Consider the following 24140-nt stretch of genomic DNA (forward strand, 5'->3'; position numbering starts at 1 on the left):
TTTTTTTTTTTTTGAGACGGAGTCTGGCTCTGTGGCCCAGGCTGGAGTGCAGTGGCCAGATCTCAGCTCACTGCAAGCTCCGCCTCCCGGGTTTACACCATTCTCCTGCCTCAGCCACCTGAGTAGCTGGGACTACAGGCCCCGCCACCTCGCCCGGCTAGTTTTTTGTATTTTTTAGTAGAGACGGGGTTTCACCGTGTTAGCCAGGATGGTCTCGATCTCCTGACGTCGTGATCCGCCCGTCTCGGCCTCCCAAAGTGCTGGGATTACAGGCTTGAGCCACCGCGCCCGGCCGGTGCTGCTATTTTCAATCTGACATGACTTGTTTTGCAGATCCCTATCTGCCTTCATAAGCACAGATATCAAAGTGTAACTCACAACTAAGCAGTATTTAAAAATATTTTCTTTTCTTTCCTTTTTTTATCTTGGAGACAAGATCTCATTCTGTCACCCCAAGCTGGAGCGCAGTGGTGCAATCTTGGCTCACTGCAACCTTGACCTACCCCAGGTTCATGAAATCCTCCCGCCTCAGGTCTCCCCCGACCCTCAACCCCCAACCCCCAACTCCTCTGCCGCCACCCAGTAGCTGGGACTACAGGCATGCACCACCACACCTGGCTAATTTTTGTGTTTTTTTTTTGTAGAGATGGGGTTTTGCCATGTTGCCCAAGCTGGTCTCTAACTCCTAGACTCAAGCAATCCACCTGTCTTGGTCTCCCAAAGAGCTGGGATTACAGGCACGAGCCACCGTGCCTTGCCTTAAAATATCTTCATATTCCTGAATAGAAATTCTGGTACATTAACAAACATCTGATTTCTCTTGAGTATTATTTCCTCTAGAATTCTTCACAAGTATTTTTTCTAATATAGTAAATTTTGAGTTTTTAAAAAAGCAAATACTGAATAAAATCTGAAGTGCTCGGCAGAGCTAAAATGAACTAAGTATTTTCCAATAACATTCAACATGGGCAAAGGAATACAAATTTGAAACAAGGGCACAAATGCCATCACTGATTTATAAGTAATTAATTAAAAATATGCACCTATAATGATATTTTAAAAGGAAACCTTCAGAATGCTGAAGTTCTAATATTAAGCTAGTCTTAGAGAAAACTTAAATAGCATAACTATTAAGATTTAAACACCAATTTTCTGACATAAGGCAAAAAAGTATTTTCATTACTTGTATTTTCTTCAATGTAAAATCTACGGGGAAAAAAAGCTGTGAACCACTCCTAAATCCAGAGATCATCTGTTTAAAAATAAGCAGTAAAAAAGTTTCTGCTAAAACCTATGTATACGTGTAGAATTCAGGCCTTTCTGTGCTCTTCTATATAAGGTTGCAACCAGAGCAAATTAATGGTGTTCCACAGTAAAGGCACAAAAGCTAGATAAGAATCTTGTTTCACTTCTAGAAACAGAAACTGGAGAAATCACTACAGGCTTTTAAAAGGGCAGAATCTTCATAGAATGAAACCTCTACAATAGCTAGATTATATCTTATTTTTTCTCAAATGGGAAAAACAGCCTAGGCCTAATCCCAAACAAAACTATCTGAAGCTAAAATGATCAAGTTTATTACAGTCCCCCCAAATATTAAAGAGAGCTCTTAAAAATATAACTTGAATAAGGGCCATGAACTGGTTCAACAGGCTTAACAGTGATTTCAGAATTACAATGAATGCTGCTACTCTCTAGAAATGAATGTATCAAAGAGGAAATAACCTCCTTGGCATGCTTGCAGCTATACAACACATTTGTTTCACTGCTTTCAACCGCCTGTGCTGGAGGCTCAGAATAAGTCAATGGGAGGAGGATTTCAGTCACAGCAGCAAGCAAGTCTAGTGAACACATAAGATGACATGCTCGGCACAGTAACAACGAAACCAGAGGTAAGCATTTAACAAACACGTATGGAATTAAAGGTTTTTTTTTTTTTTAATTTTCAAGAATTCTGCTATCATAAACTTTCATTTCTATTCAGTGATTTAAAAATCAAAATGAAAAATTTACTAATGCTAAAGGAGAGTTTTTTAAAACGTGATTTGTACATTTGATGAACAAATAAATGGTTTAATTTTCCTTTTGGTTTCCCTTTCTTCTCAAGGCAACTGGGAAGGTAAAAAAAAAAAAAAAAACACTACTTAAAACAACAACAAAAAAAATTGGTTTGAATTTGGCAAATTTAGTGATTAAATTTAGAACACAATTGTTGCAAAAATATACCATGAGAGATGAAATTACTAAAAACAATTATATGGATCCTAGTAATATCTATTTATTCTCCTTCTCTCAAAATAAAGGAAATCTAAAATGACATTTATATTAGTACTTACAAACCTAGTCAGACAAAGCCAATTACATATAAGGATTCCTAGCTGGTAAATAATTTATTTAGACCCTTGTTGGGGTTGGAGTGTTTCCAGGTGGGTGGTCAGCACATACTAAAAGTTCTATTCTGAACTATTGTGTTTCGACTTTTCTATTCTTCTGTAAGTAAAGGTAAAAAGACATTGAAGGGTCAGGAAACACCTAACTTTTTATTACAACCATTGAAAAAATTAATGTGTCTTCTGTTTCATTAACTGAGGAATATCAGAAATATAGTATACTTGGAGAACTGGCTGCATTGTCACAAATGCACAACAGACTTACTAAGGGAAGGGCTATGAAGTTTAAGTGTTTTTACCACTTTCAGAAATGAATAAAATAATGCAATCTATGTATTTTGTATCTAGGGGGAACTCTCTGGCATGCAAGTTCAAACACGACTCTACAACTATGGTAGAAAAAGAGAGAGAAACTAAATATACACATATATGTATCCTATTTTTTTTCACAGCTATCAGTTTCTTTTCACTGAGCTCTTCTAAATTTAAGCCTCTAGAAAATAATAAATATTTGGAGATCTTACCTACAAACATGGACAGATGTGTGTATAAGCTCATTTTAGAGAACCTGAATTTTTTTTTTTTTTAAAGGAATGTGTCAACTTTGGCTTTCGAGTGTTTGACATGGGTACAATGCCTTAAAAATTAAACAGATGACCAGTTTAGCTACTAACCATGCTGACCACTGTTCGGAACGGGATTGAATCACAGAAAAACAGCAAATGGCTCTCTCTTACAGAGTGTCTGAACTTCAAAGCACAATGCCTGAGCACATTTTGCAGAGCACCTTTGTTCACGTTATCTCTTCTAACTGGTCTGGATTACAGACAGAATCAATACCAGAGGAAATGAAACAGATTGTTGAGGAACAGGGAAATAAACTGCACTGGGCAGCTCTTCTGATACTCATGGTGATAATACCCACAATTGGTGGAAATACCCTTGTTATTCTGGCTGTTTCACTGGAGAAAAAGCTGCAGTATGCTACTAATTACTTTCTAATGTCCTTGGCGGTGGCTGATTTGCTGGTTGGATTGTTTGTGATGCCAATTGCCCTCTTGACAATAATGTTTGGTAAGTATTTCACTTTGTTTGTGCCATCAAACCACAGAACTATGATATACTATTAGAGAATGGGCACTCATTTAATCTTTACTTTTCTTGAAATAAAAGATGAACTTGGACTATTTAAAGATACGGCAAGTACACGGTCCCTTGTTTTACATCATTTTCTATGGTTGATCATCAGTTTTAAAGAGAAAAAAATTTTTTTTGGAAGTTATTTTTCTCCCTCCTAAGCTATCTAATAAAATCATTTAAAAAGTCATTCAAGTTGGTGATATTTATAGATTCTGAATATATTATCTATAAATTATAATGAAGAGGTCTATACCTTAACTTTTCTACATTGATACTTTTTTTCCTTAAAGCAAAAACTAGGACAATTCCGGGACAGGTATGTGTTGGGTTAACGATAAGGTCTTTGAATCACTAAATCCCAATTTAAATCGCTAAACCCCAGTTTAAAATTGGAATTGTCCAAAAATCCTTATTATAGCTCTTAATAGTTTGTATATTATAAACTTGAACACAATTCCTTCATAAGTGTCATGTTAAGAAAAATTATGTTTAGTTGCTGAAGGAAATGGTTTGGCTCAGAGTGTCCAAAGAGATGATTCATCTATTTAATTTGTTATGATATATGGGCATCTGTGTTCTTGATAGACCTCTAAGTTAGTAAGTGGATTAAAACCTAGTTATTGTGATAATAAAAGGTATAGTATAGTTTGACACTGAAATCTTAGTTTGTTATAATAAAAAAATAGATATAAGTAGTTCCAGATTTATGCATATCATCTCTAGTTATAAAATTTGGGTAAACACAAATAATTCTGCTGATGAATTATGAGGGTTCCTAGACCCTTGGAATCAGCATTAAAAGGATATTTAACTTATTCAGTGCTTGGTGTAAACCGATATTCCATTCATAAACTACCTAAGGAAAATGATTACTTGTGGCAGATATGGTTTCTTAGAATTATATTTACTTATATGAAGATAAAAATATTTTAAGTTACAGAAGTAAAATTTATTAAACTAGAATCCACTATTAGAAAGTAAAAAACTCCTGCTATTCCAACTATTATGCCCAGGTTTTACACATTACAATTTGGAGACTGAGGCAGGAGAATGGCGTGAACCCGGGAGGCGGAGCTTGCAGTGAGCTGAGATCCGGCCACTGCACTCCAGCTCGGGCGACAGAGCGAGACTCCGTCTCAAAAAAAAAAAAAAAAAAAAAAAAAAAAAAAAATTATAAGTAATAACAGAAAGATATCTAAAACCATTATTAGATGGTAACAGGTTTAAATCTTCCATTTTAAATCAACATTTACCTGGGCTTTAAAATAAATCAAGAAAATTATGTGGCAGGACAAGCAGTAATGAGTAAGGTTCTACTGCTTTAATTAGACTTTCTAATAATTAACAGTCTATCTCCCTCTGTCTTATAAATTTGTAATCTTTTAAGTAATCTAACACTGCAGGAAACCATGAAAAATAATTAAGAAGCCTTACTATAACAGAGAACATAAAGTACCCTAATTCTGAATAAAGCTTAAAAGAAAGTATTAGGTAGAAATATATATGCATATTTGATAAATATTGTACAGGCATATGATTCTAGCTCTCATCTCCATGTACATAATAGTAGCTTAAGATGTAAAATCATATTCTTCAAACTGTGCTTTGCTAGGCAAACAGAAAATGTCAAAATGCTTATTTCAGACTACCATAACATTTAATATGTCATTCAATACATGCAATTGAAAGAATGATGCAGAAGTGAATTTTAGCTTTAAAATCTTTGAGCCCATAAATATCAAAAATATTTTAAGTTATATGCAAAATACCATGGTAGATGCTTAAATTATCAGCTAAATAGTTAAGGAATCTTAAAAGGCAAAGTACCACAGAATTAAAGTGAGCTAACAAACAAAAACAGATAACAAAGATAATTCCATGTATTCTATAGAAAAATAGGTATCCAGCAGCTGAAAATTTTAAGTGTATATTTAAAAAATGTTGGTACCCAAGACAGCAATACAATTAGCAGAAAACCCAACATATGTTAACATAAAATATGTGAAATGTCTTCATATTTATGTCTTAAATAATTGATAGATATTTTAATAGTATTTCATTCTTCCAAATGTTAAACTTTTAAATTTACTTTTATTTATTTATTTTAATACAGATGGGGTCTGGCAATGTTGCCTGGGCTGGCCTCAAACTCCTGGGTTCAAGCGATCCTCTGGCTTCAGCCTCTCAAGTAGCTAGGATTACAGGCACATGCCACCATACCTGACTCACGTTTGTTAATTTCTAATTACAAAATAAAATCTTTTATAGCCCCCCACACTTTTACTATCAGAATTAAGTTGTCTAGTGGGGTTTGTAGGTTTTTAAAAAAATGAATAAATCTGGGAACCACTATCTAATACATTATTGCATTAATTATTTAAAGCATAGTTCAATTTCTATGAAAAAATGTAGGAAAAAAACACATGTTGCTCTCTAACAAACTTCAAAGGATGAATTTATAAATTGGGAACTGCATGTATTACAAATGAAAACCTGACTTCAAATACTAAGATATTTTCCTTTTGCAAGGTAATAAACACTAAGATTTTTCTAAACTAATGCCTTTATAAGAACTTCTGATAACTTTAAAAGGCAGAATTAGACTTTATTTACACTCTTATTGTAGTGGTAATCTTCAGGACTTCTGATGCTTGTACAAACAAGTGTTCTTGGTTCTATGATAAAAGATTATCACTATGAACAATAATTTTAGCTATCTCAGGGGAATTCAATGAAAGTAACAGAAAAACTATACTAGCTAGTGGTCTAATAAAATTAAAATTTAAAAATAAGAGCAGTAAAATATAAAAGTGGCCCTTGTGTCCTTATACCGAGAGATATTTTTCAATCACTGATCTGTATAATATTTAGCAATACACAGTTTGAATTCCTATTTTCCCAAGATTATGACAACTTAGGCACAACATCGTCTTTCAAATGAGTTGTGCTAGGTCAATTTTTCTGCCACTTCTTCCTATCTGGGAGCACTGGACTTGATCTTTACAGTTCTAGTTTTTTATTGTCTTGTCCATAATTCCTAAAATCCATGATCACAAATCAACAGCTTATAACATAAAGTTTGAAAATACCTGTATTAGAAATACTTGAGCAAGAAAACAACATCTTATGCTGATATAAAAAAGACAGGATGTTCACCATTTAAGAGTTCCTCTGAACCTTTCTTTCTTTCATTTTATAAGTGATTTAAAAAGTAACAGGGGAGGCCGGGCACAGTGGTTTATGCCTGTAATCCCAGCACTTTGGGAGGCTGAAACGGATGGATCACCTGAGGTCAGGAGTTCGAGACCAGCCTGGCCAACATGGCGAAACCCCGTCCCTACTAAAAATACAAAAATTAGTCGGGTGTGGTGGCATGCGCCTGTATTCCCAGCTACTCGGCAGGCTGAGGCAGGAGAATAGCTTGAACCCAGGAGGCAGAGTTTCAGTGAGCCGAGATCGCGCCACTGTATTCTAGGCTGGGTGACAGAGCAAGGCTCCGTCTCAAAAAAAAAAAAAAAAAAAAAGTAACAGGGGAAAATATGGCATCTGGCCATCCACTGGGGATCAGTGGCATGATCTCGGTTCACTGCAACCTCCACTCACAGGTTCAAGCAATTCTCCTGCCTCAGCCTCCCGAGTAGCTGGGACTACAGGCACAGGCCACCACACTTGGCTAAGTTTTGTATTTTTAGTAGAGATGGGGTGCCATGTGGACCAGGCTGGTCTTGAACTACTGACCTCAGGTGATCCACATGCCTTGGCCTCCCAAAGTGTTGGGATTATAGGCGTGAGCCACCAAACCTGGCTATAACTTAAGTTTTAATTGATGCCTCATGATCTATAAGTTCAAACAGTATCCTTGGTAGAGTTGAAAGAGAGTATGTAAAATGGCTGAAAGACAGCTGTTTGAAGCACGGCATCCCAGGGTTTGAATCCTGGTTCTCCTGTGTTGGATCAGGCAAGTCACTTATTATTTCAGAGTTCAATCACCTTGACAAGCAGGGCCCAGCATCTTATAAGCACTAATAGTAATTGGTAGAGTACCACATGCAAATTAAATATGATTTAGTTGAGATGTAAGTCTAATCAGAGATGAAACAAATGTATAGCAGTAAGAGAAAAATGGCAGTTATTCATTTATGCAGTAAAATGTTAGCCTACCCAGTTCTGAAATGGAGGAGAAAAGCAATTAATTAAAGTCACTTCTAAAAAGAAGTGGAAAATTTAAAAACCAGGAAAACATTTTGTAAGCATTAAATTGCTTAAAACATTTAAAACACTATCATATTAGACAATGAAACCCAGGATAACTCATATGCTCAAATGTAGTCAAAAAGGTAAAAAACAAAACAGAAACTTTTAAACAATAATTTGAACTGAACTATGTCTTTTCTGGAAGATAAAGACAGAGCATTAGAATCTCTGAGATAAATGTATATATGAAAATCATGTTCTCTTTGGACATAAGAACTATTTATGATTTGCCTGCTGCAATAAGTTCATGAACTGAGTACCTCTGTAAACTCTATAAGAACAGCCCACTTGGAACGCCTTTAAAAATAGTCTTTTACATCCTCCAAAGGGAAACATTTTATGTCCCAGATTTATGGACTGATGCTAATTATTTTCCGGACAAATGGTATAACCTAACTTTCCAAACTAAAAAGCTGCCCAAAGGTTAAGCAGGTTTCAGATAAAATAAGTCTGCTTCATCAAGATACGGGGTTTCTAGTAAAAATCCTCAGGTTTTTGTACTAATTCAAAAGAAAGCAAAAACAAACAAACAAAATACCCAAACCAATAAAAAACCCAGGCATGCAATGCATACAGGTTATTTTCCTGTATCATATGTAAAATAAACAGCAGTTAAAATTCAATGTTAGTAAAAAACATACTTTGACAAATTTAATTCAAAGTTAAACAGAGTTAAACTGTTCTCAGCCCATCCTCCCTCACCCCCTGAAAGTATAGCTTAAAGTTTTAAGCTGAATCAGATGTATGCACTTTCGCTACAGCAGGTAGAAAAGACAAACACTCTTACTTCATACTGATGATTTGCTTGTTGTTTCTATGTAGGAGTGTTTTCATGGTTGAGTTAGCTGGCTAGTTTCTGTTAAACAACAGTAATAAGCACTAACATTTACTGAGTGCTCTCTTTATGCCAGGAACTGTTCTAAACACTTCACATGTATTTAATCATCATCCATATAAACTCTATTAAAGCAATCCTATAAAACAGGTACTATTATCCTCATTTTACAGAGGACAGAGAAGCAGAGAGATAAGTAATCTGTTCAAGATTACAAAGTGGCAGAGACACGATTTAAACCCAGGAGGACTGATTCTAGAATTCACACTTTTTTTTTTTTTTGAGACGGAGTCTTGCTCTGTCGCCCGGGCTGGAGTGCAGTGGCCGGATCTCAGCTCACTGCAAGCTCCGCCTCCCGGGTTCACGCCATTCTCCTGCCTCAGCCTCCGGAGTAGCTGGGACTACAGGCGCCCGCCACCTCGCCCGGCTAGCTTTTTGTATTTTTCAGTAGAGACAGGGTTTCACCGTGTTAGCCAGGATGGTCTCAAATTCCTGACCTCGTGATCCGCCCGTCTCGGCCTCCCAAAGTGCTGGGATTACAGGCTTGAGCCACCGCGCCCAGCCTAGAATTCACACTCTTAACCTTTATTACTCTGCTTTCTCAAATGCCAATGAGAAATGTGACCAGCTAAAACTGTCATATTTGGCATAGAGAAAAAACAATTATATCTTAACCCCATGCAACTGTTAAGAGGATCACAGAATTTTTCCCCCCTTAGGGACAAGTTAGATCTCAGTATTCTTTTCTGTTAAAGTTATATTTCATATTAAGTGGAAAAGAATACTTGAGCGTCGACCTGTACTTGTACAAATCCTTCAGATGACTGCAAGATCACTTTTCTGTGGAAGGTATTAGACCTGGGCCCATACTTACGAACTTGTTGAACCTTGTCTGGGAGACAAATAACAATTTGCATAACTGAATGACAACTCCTACCATCCCCTATGTATGGCAGTATTTAAAGCACAATCTTTATTTTAAACAATAAAATATTTGTGCTACTGATATTCTTTAGATAATTAAACAACTGTCTATAAGACAAGACCCATCTAGGACTTGTTTTGTTGCTTTAATATTCAGTTTGTAATTATTTCAGGCATTCGCAGAAATGCTATTATTCTTTCTTAATTTTAATGAAAAGAGTCTAATGTAGAGCCCTCGAATAACTGTAATTAATTTAGTTGAACCTAGTAACCTATTTCCCTCAGACTGACTCTTAGATACACTTTTCTTTCTTTCTTTCTATTTAAATATGTAACTGTTTCACTTCGTTATTTCAAATTTTCAATGTCCTAAGTCTTTGTGGAAGTACATGGGATATAACACATTATAACAAATAAATGTAATTAGAAATTCCTAAAACCAAAACTCCTAAAATAAACGTTTTGAAATAAAGTATTTCACCATACCAACTTAACCTTTAATTTAGTTATTCTAAATAGAAATAAACTTTTCTGACTTTGAGCTAACTAAATTAATACTAACTAAAAAACGATTTTAGAATGAAAGTGTCTGGACTAGGAAAAGTCCCTTTATAAAACAAGTGTGTCTAGAACTGTTTTTAATTTCTATAAATTCTTAGATTACCCAAATCTATTAGGCATTTACAAAAGCCTCTTTTTCTTTTTTGCATTGTATATAGGGTTCTATTAATTTAATGCAGCTATCTTTTTCTTTTATGTTAGTTTCACAGAAACTATCCACCAGTGTTTCATGAAACTTGAAATCAGAAAGGCTTGGAATTGTAAAGATTCATCTCTCTTAATCTTAAATTTCAGTCTCATTCTTTCTTAAAGAAAATTCTGTATCACATCTCAATATTTCTGTTAACAATAAAGCACTAACTGTAATAAGAAAATTCTAGTGAATTTTAAGTGGGAATGAGTTTATAAATTCTTTCTGCGTAAAGTGACGCTAACAGGGCTTCATAGGGTTACTTAAATCAGCACTAAAAAAACTTTCCTTCTTAGCCCACGATTAGGAGTATGTGCATCAGATGGTCAAATTCCAAAGACACATATTTTTTATATGAGTTTTCTTATGGCTTCCTGCTTATGGCTACTAGATTTATGACTAGAATTTTCTAAACCTCAATCTTCAGAAGTATAATCCATAACTAGAATAGCTAAACAGATAGGTTTAAATAGTTGGCAAACAATTTTAAAAGATGTTAGAGAGAGTAAGGACTTAAAGGAAGGAAACCTAAGATACAACACAATAATTACCCCGCCAATATCTCTGATACCTTATTGTGATAAATATTTATATATGTATGTTTGTCTCCCCCCTCCAAAGTAAGGAACCCAGCTGGGCATGGTGGCTCACGCCTGTAATCCTGGCACTTTGGGAGGCCGAGGTGGGTGGATCGCTTGAGTTCACGAGTTTAAGACCAGCCTGGGCAACATGGTGAAACCCCATCTCTACAAAAAATACAAAAAAATTAGCCGGGTATGATGGTATGTGCCTCTAGTCCCAGCCACTTGGGAGGCTGAGGTCAGAGGATGGCTTGAGCCCGAGAGGCAGAGGTTGCAGGGTCAAGATCGCATCACTTGCACTGCAGCCTGGGAGAGAGAGTCAGACCTTGTCTCAAAAAATAAAAAATAAAAAAATAAAAACAAAGTAAGGAATCCTTTTAAAGCATGTTGAGAAAGTATTTTTTGGTATGAATGGGTGACGGGCCTTTTAATCTTTCAGGAATACATGTAAGCAATAAGTACTTAGCCTGTATGGAGAAGGTGTGTGAAACTCAAAGTTGCTAACATCATCTTCCTTATTTTCAGCCAGGGCTGTTACTGCATTTAGCATGGCTCTGATGAGGCAGTGGAGAGTTCCTGACAGCATAGCATACTGCCTTCTGAAAGACTGGGTGAAGCTACCAAAAATGACAATCAGGGATTCAAAAAAAATTTTTGGTCATTAAATTGATTGTATGTTATTAGTTTTTAATCTTCTAAGTATTTATCACAGGACTTTAACATCATATATTTCCCTCCCAGTTTTTCTCCCCCTTTTGGTAAAACACTTTTCATAATTAGTGCTGTACATTTGATTGCAAAAAATTTGGTGATACTTCTAAACTATAACCATAAATCTCTAGAATTCTGTGAATTTCAACATTATTTGAAGTAGTTCTTCAGTTATATTTACATGTGTTGTAAATATGTAAATATACTTTTAGCTTAGGAAGTCTTCCAAAATACAAACTACTCCCAGAGTTAGATATCAGTGAGTTTGAATTATTGAAGAAATGTTGACAATGTTAAATGTTTGATTTTATATAACAAGCTTGTTAAATATATTTTGTGGAAAAAAATGCTCTAGACGAGTATTTTTCTACCACCCTACTTACAGTCGTAAATCTAGAACTCCAGCTCAGTTTAGAATGTACCCTCATTTTTAGTAGTTTCCACTGCAAACTCTAAAATGATTCTTTTCACTCTACTTAGACTGTTAGTTCGCTTTAAAGCTGCCTGTGTCCAAGGTCCTTTTCCACTAAATGACGGAAAATCTGAATGCTACGGCTAAGAGTGAGAAAATCCAATTGATCAGATTTTCCCCAAACATCCGTTTCTCTGACTTAATTTATTCTGAGAGGCCTCCCATTAGTTCCTTTCCATGAGACATTTCAAGTGCCTATAACCAACCCTACAACAGCAAACTAAGAGCATCTTTTAAGACTCACACACAAACCTTCCCAGAAAATCTTCCAAAGCACTGCTTCTCAAATGTTAATTTGCATACAAATCACCTGGAAACCTTGTTTAATTGCAGAGTCTGATACAGTAGGTCTGAGATGAGACCCAAGAGCCCGAATATCTAAGTACCCAGGTGATACCGATCCTCACTCTCCATCTTAACAGCAAACTCTGAGTGGCAGTTCTAAAGAACACTTTCAAATAATATTTAAATTTCAATAAATAAATGCCTCCCTTCCTTACCCCTACATTCAGACTTAATCATACCTGAAATTACTCATATGCAAGATCAATGGTAATCTCTAAGGTTCCTTCCAGCTCAATAAATCTAAAATGTACCACCTCTATCCCTTCCTACCCCCAATTCAACAAGCATGAAAAGTTTACAGCAATACACCAAAAATCATGAATGACCCCTTCCACTTGATGCTTTCATCCCTTTTTAAGAAGCTGCTGAACATGGAACTAAGTCCAGTCATTTATTCTTTTTAAGTAAAAGTTTGCGCCGATTTTGTTATTTTGTTCCTAGGAAGAAATATTTTAATATTCCTTTTCAGAATGCCACATACCAACTCTGGAAACAGAAGGCACCAAAAAGTGGATGTATCAGCCCTGCTACCTTTAGGATACTTTGTGAAGTGCCCAAATATTTTTCACTGAAATACTACCTGACTTTTAAAAAATCTCCTACTTGATGCTTGAAAATAACATAGCCAAATCTATCTAAGAACTCTGCCCCTAAATTATGCTTTTTTTTTTTTGTTCTGAGATTTTAATCTCTCTCCACCCCCAGGCTCCTTAAATTTAAACAATTCACAATAGAAGGGTCTCTTGTTGTTCTGTAATCCTGAGATGATTATCCTGGTTTTCCTTCAATTATGACAATCACTTTATACCTGTCAAAGTCAGATACACCTGCAATAGCCAGAAGAAAAGTAGATTATATATTATCGGTGGACATATAACAATCAAATCCTAAAAGAGACTTAGATAATCTCACATGCATGACATTTGTTTTCTACAGGCATTAAACTGGATTCTAATGGAAATATTCTAGGGGGAATTCTAAAATTTTAGTTGTTTTGAAACTGTAAACACACTTTGAAAAGTGGTGGGTGTATATATGTAACGCATATTAAATTCACCTATGTATGAACATCTGTGTAAGTAATTTATTAGAAAACTATGCAGAATATTCAATATCACATTCACGCCTAAAATTTTTTTAAGGTTAATATTTCTAAAGGGCTTAAGACTATATGAGGTACGCAGTGTTTTGTAAAGCGTTTGTTAAATAAATGAAGTACTACGTCTAACCCTGAGATTTTCTTTTTAAATCAAAAGTCTGTACTAATTATTATATCTCCAGTTTTTGGAGTGAATGATGGAATATAGAAAGGGAAACAATCTACTTTTCTTCCAGATAATCTGAAGCCATTCCTTTTGCAATCTTTATTTGAGAACTATTTCTGTCAAAACAATCATTCCACTATTTCATCAAACTAGAGTATGCTATAAACAAGGATCTTGCTGTTCAGTTATTGCCAGAAGTGAGCCCAAAACCCAGATGTCACAGGGACTCCCATTCTAATATGCTTTTTGTTATACTGTTTCCTGTATATGGTAAAATGTTTTCTTTTTATACAACAGCAGCTTAAAAATAAATTTTATTTAAATACCAAGGTTAAGTTCCAGTCACAATACTACATAAATTTTAAAAAGATCACAAACGGAATCAACAAAAGAGCAAAGGTCACAATAATGCTAAAAAGTTAAGCTGTTGCCGACTTAGAAAAAAGGCATAATTATTATATAAAATAGAAAATGTATTTTAAAGTTACCATCCACAGAAATATTGAACTTAATGTTGTCTCCATTATCTGATATTAAACACCATCTTGTTAAAGTTATAAAATTTTAGACGAGTAACAAAAAAGACAAAAGTTGTATCACCTGAAAAACTGTAGACTGAAGGTTGCCATTTTATAGAAGAAAATGTTTGTCTTGTTTTTGTTTCTTTCAGAGGCTATGTGGCCCCTCCCACTTGTTCTATGTCCTGCCTGGTTATTTCTTGACGTTCTCTTTTCAACCGCATCCATCATGCATCTCTGTGCCATTTCAGTGGATCGTTATATAGCCATCAAAAAGCCAATCCAGGCCAATCAATATAACTCACGGGCTACAGCATTCATCAAGATTACAGTGGTGTGGTTAATTTCAATAGGTATGTAGAGAATACCAGAGTATGGGTGGTATACAAAGTCTTTGGTTCCACTTGGCTAGGAGAATACTAGGTCTAGTAGGCAATGAAATTCAGCATGAGAGGTCAAGCCAGCCTACTGATATATTAACATAAGCTCCTTACGTCACTGCATTCATCACACGGCTTCTAAACTATACTATTGGTAAAAAGTGTGAAGAGTAACAAAGCTCATGTCCTCAGAAAGAACCATCTGCACAGTGTTTACTGAGATTTCTTTCTGCTTAGATATCTAATTTGCAGAAAGGCTAAGTTTGAGAACAGTTTTCATATTTCCCAACAGATAATTATGGTCTAGCTAGCATTTGGAATTCTGTAATTACATTAAAATAACAAGAAATGAAATGCACCTTAAATCACATTTTAAAAGATTGTAAGAGAAAAAACAAAAATCACAACTCAAACATTTTGTAGGCAGATATCAAAGAACACAAATTAATCTTGGAAGCCAACATTTCAGAACATATGTGTACAGATTAAAGGCAGTTAAGTGTCTGCTTAAGTGGGTTGTTTTTTGCTTTTTTCTTTTTTGGAGACAGGGTCTCGCTCTGTCACCCAGGCTAGAGTACAGTGGCACAATCATGGTTCACTGCTGCCTCGACTTCCCAGGCTCAAGCGATCCTCCCACCTCAGCCTCCCAAGTAGCTGGGACTACAGGCGCACACCACCACGCCTGGTTAATTTTTATATTTTTGTATTTTTGGTAGAGATAGGGTTTGTCATGTTGCCCAGTCTCAAACTCCTGAGCTCTGGCAATCCCCCTGCCCCAGCCTCCCAAAGTGCTGGAATTACAGACGTGAGTCACTGCACGTAAGTGTTTTGAGTATGTTTAATTCAAAGCTTTAAGAGATGCAAAGAAAACATACTGATGTTCAGAAATGACTTATAAAAGAAATCCTTTTTCTAAATCGTCTTATGGCCCTGTACTCATCTATAATACTCAAAGTTATACTTCTTATCATGAAGTATGCATAAATCATTCAAAGCTCTTATATGTTAGTATGAGAAAAACAAACAGATCTGCAAAAATTACAATGGTTTGATCAGCAGATTAGCTTCCTCCTTGTAAAAATATTTCAAAGAGGCAAAAAATTAAGAGACCTGGAATACTTAAATTACTCCTCCCTAATCTGAGTAGGAGCACTGGGGCAAAAACAGCAAGAAAGCAAAACAATGAAATTGACCTTTATATTCCTGAAATGATGATATAAGTAAGGGCTGGACCTCTTTGAAAAAGTTTGGAGGTAAAAGCAAGCTGTGTTACTCCTCTGGTGTGGGAAGAAAGCAGGGCCAAGAAAAAGTCTATTCAGAATGAAGAGATTTAAAAACAGAGAGAAGGCCGGGCGCGGTGGCTCAAGCCTGTAATCCCAGCACTTTGGGAGGCCGAGACGGGTGGATCACGAGGTCAGGAGATCGAGACCATCCTGGCTAACACAGTGAAACCCCGTCTCTACTAAAAAAATACAAGAAACTAGCCGGACGAGGTGGCGGGCGCCTGTAGTCCTAGCTACTCGGGAGGCTGAGGCAGGAGAATGGCGTGAACCCAGGAGGCGGAGTTTGCAGTGTGCCGAGATCCAGCCACCGCACTCCAGCCTGGGCGACAGAGCGAGACTCTGCCTCAAAAAAAAAACAACAACAACAACAACAACAAAAAAAAAACAGAGAGAAAAGGCTAGTTTAGGAAGCAGGTGCCGACAGAGCAGAACCAGTTCCCCAAAAGCAGCTACAGAAAGCGAATGGGAGACAATGGGTGAAAATTAAAATTTGAAGCAGAAGGAGGAAAACTATAATAAAGTCATTTATGCCAGATGACTCACATTTGGTAAGCTCACTGCAATGAGGGAGAGGGAAAGGGAGAGTGTGAGGTATGTGTGTATTGGGGTGGGGTGGGAGAGTAAGACAGAGAAAGGGAAAAAAACTGAAGAAATGGATCCTTAAGAATTAAAATATTTGAAATTGTGAAATATGATCAAGCTAATAAGGTAAGCAGCCTACTGGTATAAATGGCATCTAAATTAAGGCTGGATACCATCAATTTATAAATTGACCACATTTTACTGAGTGTAAAGAATACACAGATGATCAAGAAAAAGAATCTTTGCACTCAAGAAAGGCAGACACATAAACAAATTACACTAATACAAAGTGATGAGTGATGCACGAGAAAAAAGAATAAAAGGAAGACTCATGATATACAGATTTAGAAATCCACTTCTTCCTTTTATAGGTAAGAAAAAAGAAACCTAGAGGTTTTAATCAGTTGGCTTAAGAACTCTTACAGCTTTTCAGCACCAAGGCCAAGATCAATGCTTTTTCACTTCATTGCACTTTGTCTTGTAGAACTAATCACAAATTAGTAACTTTGAAAAAATGAAAATGCAGATGACAATAAGCTCAGTTTTGAAATTCTACAAAATGCTGAAGAGAGCTCACTCTCTTCTTTTGGATTTACAGTTATCCTAGGTAATAACCTGGCAACAGAAAATATGATAATATAACAGGGTAAGGGCATAAAAAGTACCAGTGAAAACTTTTAGTTATTGACCAACAAGCTGGATAGGAAAGTAGTGTGTCTTGATATTAATAGAATGTACAAATTGAGACGAATGAAGTCTCATTAATAGAATGAGTTAAGAGAATGTGAAAATTGAGACGAATGAACTAGAGGTAAAACTAACAGTAAACAAAAGTTCTTTAGGAGTGAAGGGTAGCAGGACAAGGAAGGGAAATATTAGAGTTCATAATCTTAGATATGGGATTGTTTTAAGTAGACCTGTGGATGGCTTTAGTGCAAATAATAATAATTAGAGTCAAAGAGTTCAAGAAATATAAAGTTAAGGTCTTAGAAGGGTCATGAATGGGATGAAGTTGTGAAAAATGCTGGCACTGGAGCAGTGGAGAGAAGACAATAGCAGGTACTGAAGCCATTGACAAAGATGAACAAATGTCATGGAGGTTAGCAGAAAAGCAAGATGGAGAAGAGAGTATTAAGTAGATAAAATAAACTTCAAAAGGCAAGTGTTTTTGGGGAGAAAGAAACAGTGGAATAGTGATCTGAAAGTAAGAGGGTAAAGCAGGGGTCAGCAAACTTTTTCTATAAAGGGTAAGACAGCAAATATTTTGGGCTTGCAGAGTGTATATGGTTTCTGTCACAGCTCCTCCACTCTGCTGCAGAACAAAAGCAGCCACAGACAATATGTTATTAACAAATGGGAGTGGCAGTGTGCCAATAAATCTTTTACAAAAACAGAATGTGGGCCAATGGTCCTCAAATTGTAGTATAATGACCCCTGGTGTAGAGCAAGTATACAGAATCCTCTTTCTGGTGGTGTACATGAGGAAAAGTAGAGAAAGTAATGACCTCTGTTCGAAAGGGTTTGAGGAACATATTCTTGTCAATGGCTCTTAGCTACCATAAAAAGGGTGTGTAGATGAGGAGTGCTCTTGGATTCACAAAACAACACAAGGATTCCAGAGGTTTCTAGAGATCAGTTAATTCAGACATTTAAAAAATATCTGCTGTTTCAAAGGAAAAAGATTCAGGTTAACCCCTGTATTATTTGTCTTTCTAATAAGCTACTTCACAAAGCAACATCATATTAAATACTTACTTCATGGTATTTAAAGATCAGAAAATTAACATGAGGTATATTTCTTTCCTATGTCACAGAAGGACTCTTTTTTTTTGAGACAGAGTCTCACTCTGCCGCTGAGCGTGGAGGGCAGTGGGGTGATCTTGACTCACTGCAACCTTGGCCTCCTTGGTTCAAGTGATTCTCCCACCTTCTCCTTCTGAGTAGCTGGGACTACAGGTGCATGCCGCCATGCCTAGCTAATTTTCATATTTTTAGTAGAGATGGGGTTTCGCCATGTTGGCCACGCTAGTCTCAAACTCCTGACCTCAAGTGATCCACCCCTACTTGGCCTCCCAAAGTGCTGGAATTACAGGCATGAGTGCCACTCTGCCCAGGCTTCCACAGAAGAAGAAAGATTAAGAACTCATAATCTTTCAATGTCATAATTCACACACATTCCAATTTTAAGTGGCGCTTTTTAATGAACTTTGGTTTTCCCTAAGAACTTATATGGAAAGGATTAAAAGACATTCACACATATCAAAAGGTAAAACTTAAATGAAACTGTAACCTCAAAGATAAAACAGAATGAAGATACTGAATAAATGTACTCTGAAGTGTCTCTAGATTAACTACACTGGATAATAAGAAAAAAGCAACTTCTCTTCTGAATTTCTCTTCCTTAATCTGAGATAGCTTAAAAAACAAAAATAGATGATGAGAAATGTAGAATAAATGAAGACATTCTCCACTTTATCATGAATATACTACAGCTTTAGGGGAGCTTTCATTATAAATCTGAAATTACTAACCAATCTCTTTGTTTAAAAACAGATGTGCTCACTTAGGTTCTGTTTGTCAAATCTTCACTGATGAATGCTTTGACAAATCCTGCATTGTGGGTCCCAGGAATTATAATGCGTCAACAAGCATAAAGTTATAAGGATGCAATCTAAAAGGATCTAACCTAAGAGTTACAGGTCATAAGATGACTCAATTTATCTTGTTTTCCTCTTCCTTAGGCATTGCCATTCCAGTCCCTATTAAAGGGATACAGACTGATGTGGACAACCCAAACAATATCACTTGTGTGCTGACAAAGGAACGTTTTGGCAATTTCATGCTCTTTGGCTCACTGGCTGCCTTCTTTACACCTCTTGCAATTATGATTGTCACCTACTTTCTCACTATCCATGCTTTACAGAAGAAGGCTTACTTGGTCAAAAACAAGCCGCCTCAACGCCTAACATGGTTGACTGTGTCTACAGTTTTCCAAAGGGATGAAACACCTTGTTCGTCACCAGAAAAGGTGGCAATGCTGGATGGTTCTGGAAAGGACAAGGCTCTGTGCAACTCAAGTGATGAAAGACTTATGCGAAGAACATCCACAATTGGAAAAAAGTCAGTGCAGACCATTTCCAATGAACAGAGAGCCTCAAAGGTCCTAGGGATTGTGTTTTTCCTCTTTTTGCTTATGTGGTGTCCCTTCTTTATTACAAACATAACTTTAGTTTTATGTGATTCCTGTAACCAAACTACTCTCCAAATGCTCCTGGAGATATTTGTGTGGATAGGCTATGTTTCCTCAGGAGTGAATCCTTTGGTTTACACCCTCTTCAATAAGACATTTCGGGATGCATTTGGTCGATATATAACCTGCAATTACCGGGCCACAAAGTCAGTAAAAACTCTCAGAAAACGCTCCAGTAAGATCTACTTCCGGAATCCAACGGCAGAGAACTCTAAGTTTTTCAAGAAACATGGAATTCGAAATGGGATTAATCCTGCCATGTACCAGAGTCCAATGAGGCTTCGAAGTTCAACTATTCAGTCTTCATCAATCATTCTACTAGATACACTTCTCCTCACTGAAAATGAAGGTGACAAAACTGAAGAGCAAATTAGTTACGTGTAGCAGAACTGGCAGTTGTCATCAAACATAATGATGAGTAAGATGATGAATGAGATGTAAATGTGCCAAGAATATATTATATAAAGAATATTATGTCATATATCAAATAATCTCTTTAACCTAAGAGTTAAGTATTAAGAATATCCAATTTTCCTAATTTGGACAAGATTATTCTATGAGGAAAACAATTTTGTATAGCTACAAATGAAAACAATCCGGCACTCTGGTTAAATGTTAAGGTATTCAAATGAAATAAAGTCAAATCAATAAATTTCAGGCTTTAAAAAGAACCACCATCATCATAAAATTTATTTGGTTCCTAATTATATGCAAAGTTGTGCTAAGAATGAAATAAAACAAAACAAACATTAGCCTTGCCTTCCAGGCCTTGAAAGTGTAAGGCATGATACAGAACAAAAGGAACATAGAGCTAAAAATAAGTGCACAAAACAGTAATCACAATCTGGATGTGAGTTAAGATTACCATTTATAGTCTGATTTAGTTGAATGTAGTCATAATTTTCCTTTGATCAGGAAACTGTTTTGATGGAAGGGACAGGGAGGATAGCAGCTGGATATCACACAAAATAACAAACTTGGAACTAGAGCTGTTCGTTAAATGACTGATATTGGGCATCTCCTCAGCACAGATGGGTCTATTGGAGAAGGAGGAAAACACAAATAAAATCGCTTGGGTACCTGAACCATATTAGGTTTCTTAAAGATATTAATTAACGTGCACAAACATGGGACCTTAATCAAGGATACAAACTTTAAGTGAGATCATGCCTGCCTATCTATGCTTGTCCAGTGACTCAAGTGAACTGCCAGCACAAAAATTTTTATTCACCCTTTCAGTATATTATTTTGCACTGTTAGGTCTCAGAATGAGTCCAACCTGTGCCACTTACCAGACAGCTGATTAAATTTAGGAAAAATACTTAATTTTCTTCAAGCTCCAGTACTGTCATCTACATTTTATCCAATTCTTACGAGGATGAGTACACAGAAGCCACTAAGTAAATGGTAGACAATACAATCTACTTTTGATATACATTTTAAATCTCCTGTTGTAAGTGCAAATTTAGGCTAAGGGGGTCTGCAGTGAAGACAACTCATATTTAGCTTTTCCTTTTTAGTTTCACCCATATTTGTCCCTCAACCTATGACTCTATTGCTGTCCTTCGGCAGGCAACTCAGTTTAGGATAATTACCTCAAGAAATGTATTGGCTACAGAGGATCTCAGCATATAAGTGAACAAGGCATATATTTTCACAGTGGCAGAATCCTTTGCTAGAATACGGCTCTAATACATAAATCCTGATCTGTTACAATTCCTTACTGGCTATATACAATCTGCTGGGAAGAGTACATCATACACATTTAATTCCTAAATCATCAAAGCTTTAGGCATGTTTCCCTACTACTAGTCTAAGATTTTTCAGCAGTATTACGGGTGGTTATCTCACACAAGAGGCAATATAATTTACATTCCTTAAAAAAAAATCATTCTCTATTTTGGTTTTTGGTTCTGGTCTCTAATATGATGGATTTGGCATATGTTAAGATTTATATTCTTGCCAAGGTATGTTGAGATTAAATTTTCAGTTATCACTATGACAGGATTCCAAATTCTGTATTTTATGTATCTGAAGGCATACATAATTGTTTCAGGAAATCTATATATGAGTTAGCAGGCAATCACATTGCCAAAGTTCTACCCATAGACAACAATCTAGAGCAAAAGAACTATCTTCTCACATGCTTTGTACTGCCTCCAAATCTGTGTGCTTAAATACAAGCACACCTCCAGAATCAGCCACAATACCTATAAACTGTTTCACGTCAAAACCTTAAGAAAAATTTCCTGGCTTACAATATATATATATATATATATATATTTTTGAGACAGATTCTCACTCTGTTACCCAGGCTGGAGTGCAGTCTTGGCTCACTGCAACCTCCGCCTCCTGGTTTCAAGCGATTCTCGTGCCTTAGCCTCCTGAGTAGATGGGATTACAGGCACCCGCCCCTACACCCGGCTAATTTTTGTATTTTTAGTACAGATGGAGTTTCGCCATGTTGGTCAGCCTGGTCTCCACTCCTGGCCCCAAGCTATCTGCCTGCCTCGGCCTCCCAAAGTGCTGGGATTACAGGTGTGAGTCACCATGTCTAGCTGTTGCTTACAATTAACCCAGAGATCTTTCTATAGTTAATGAGAGACCCTTCTACTATTTCCAGAATATCCTAGAAAGTGAAACATAACTCCATTATTGACTATTTCTGAAAAGTACAACAAAGTCACAAACTCTTACCACTTTCATGCAAAACTGGTATTTCCATTTTATGAATACTTTAAAGAGATGTATAATTTGAAAGCAAATCTCAGCAGTTAAACACGCTTATGTAACAAAAGAACTCCAGTTAACAGTCTTATTTTAGAAGAAAAGGAACAGATTATAACTATTTAGAATAATTTTGAAAAAAAAAAAAAGGCTTTCTATTCCATGTTACTGCCAATTAATGAAGAGAAGAAAACAAAGATGTAGAAAAAAAATGCAAATGACAAAAAGTAAGGAAAGGTCACAGCACCCAGACAGAAACACAAAGATACTGGGGCAAAAACAGAGAATAGTATACAGAGAATATGTATCAAGTTGATATAGAATTGTGAATGGAACTGTTGTAAAGATGATCGTGAATTTAGTGGTAACCGGTTAACTAGGAGGATTTCTTCAAATTATAAGGATCAATGATGATGTAACATTTTTATATTCAAGGAATCACTTTGTGTGGTCCAAAAAACAGCTGCACAAAGAATCTGTTGTTCATCTTGCAAGATCTGTATCTAAAAGCTTATGAATGTATACACTGAGAAACATTTAATGCCATGTTATAACAGCCTAAGTCATAGCAACCTGTAAGGGACCACCAAGACTGTCTAATTTTAAGAAAAGTCCATATCAGATTATCAATTTGTTCATTATAGCAACTTAATTTCAACAGATATACAAACACTAATTCTTTTGACTTTCTTCATTTTCCTTTCCAGTGTCAAATTAAAATAATTCAGATTCTACTCACTTCCAAATGAGTTTTCAGAAGTCAATATCATGAACAGTACTGTATAAGTTGTTATAATAATAAAATCTGCCAATGAAAGTACTAACAATGGGCCCAAAAATCACTGATTTATTAGATGTTCCACTAGAGAACATTTATTTAGATAAAAAATTAATGTACTACATTCATTTCAATTAAGAAAGAATAGTTATCAAATTAATTTTTTACTTTTATTATAAGCATTATGAACAAATAACAATCTACAAATATCAGAAGGAAGAAATAAAATACTGTAATACCCTGGACTAACCTATGAATAAAGGAGATAATATACGTGAGAATTTTACACAAAGACAACTTTATCTTAGTTGCTGAAGTACAAATATGTGTTTACTAACATGTTTTTAGTATTCATATCCAATAAGTATACTTAAAAAGAAGTTTTTAAAATTTATGAAGAAATAAACTCTTAAAACATGGTATAAGACCAAATGTCCACAAATTCATTTTAAAAGGGAAATCTAAAGGGGGTAAAAAAAAGATGGAGAGCATGCTAAGACTGTAAATGATGTCACTTCAGAAAACATGTACTAGTCTTAGGAGACAGGACAGACACTTCTCAAATATTAAAGTTAATGAGGAAAATTGAGAATAAAGCTCTTCTATCAGAGCCTCTCAAAAAGATGGTGCTCCGACTGAAAACATGGTGGAGAAAGCACTGGTCTATCATGAAGCCTGTTTAGAATCTCAGTATTTAGCTTTACGACAGTGGGAAATTTTGTTAAACATTTTGGAATTCAATTTCCTTATCTTTAAAAAAATGAGAACACTGGTTTCTTCTACTTTAAAAAATTCTCACTCTAGGGTAATGGCAGTAAACTAAAACTTAGAGAACATATAGAGGATTTTAACTCCAGCTCCTCAAACAAGTCAATTATATTTAATTTTCATTTACAAAATAAATTTTAGCCAAAATTTTTCCAGTTCCCACTTCTTAAAGATTCATTTTATGAA

The 24140-nt window shown here is 35.8% G+C and overlaps 2 protein-coding genes across 2 annotated transcripts in view; one reads left to right on the forward strand and one right to left on the reverse strand.

Annotated features, from left to right (window-relative positions):
• Nucleotides 1-24140, reverse strand: part of PSMD1 (proteasome 26S subunit, non-ATPase 1) — a 123949-nt gene that overhangs the window by 49372 nt on the left and 50437 nt on the right. The gene's annotated exons all lie outside the window — the stretch shown is intronic.
• HTR2B (5-hydroxytryptamine receptor 2B) lies at nt 1506-20352 on the forward strand. The gene is made up of 4 exons (XM_033229878.1): nt 1506-1892; nt 2982-3464; nt 14339-14539; nt 19173-20352. Exons 2-4 carry the CDS (start codon nt 3113-3115, stop codon nt 20063-20065), a joined length of 1446 nt encoding a protein of 481 aa, XP_033085769.1. The 5' UTR covers nt 1506-1892; nt 2982-3112; the 3' UTR covers nt 20066-20352.

The sequence above is a fragment of the Trachypithecus francoisi genome, unplaced genomic scaffold (assembly GCF_009764315.1).
Source record: "Trachypithecus francoisi isolate TF-2019V2 unplaced genomic scaffold, Tfra_2.0 Lachesis_group13, whole genome shotgun sequence".
In the NCBI taxonomy this organism is placed as follows: Eukaryota; Metazoa; Chordata; class Mammalia; order Primates; family Cercopithecidae; genus Trachypithecus; species Trachypithecus francoisi.

What these genes read in the sequence shown, in the direction of transcription:
- HTR2B (XM_033229878.1), top strand. Translation starts at nt 3,113, where the DNA reads ATGGCTCTCTCTTACAGAGTGTCTGAACTTCAAAGCACAATGCCTGAG. An exon ending in CCTCTTGACAATAATGTTTG is followed by an intron (nt 3,465 to 14,338) that starts GTAAGTATTTCA and finishes TGTTTCTTTCAG; the next exon opens with AGGCTATGTGGCCCCTCCCA. An exon ending in GGTGTGGTTAATTTCAATAG is followed by an intron (nt 14,540 to 19,172) that starts GTATGTAGAGAA and finishes CCTCTTCCTTAG; the next exon opens with GCATTGCCATTCCAGTCCCT.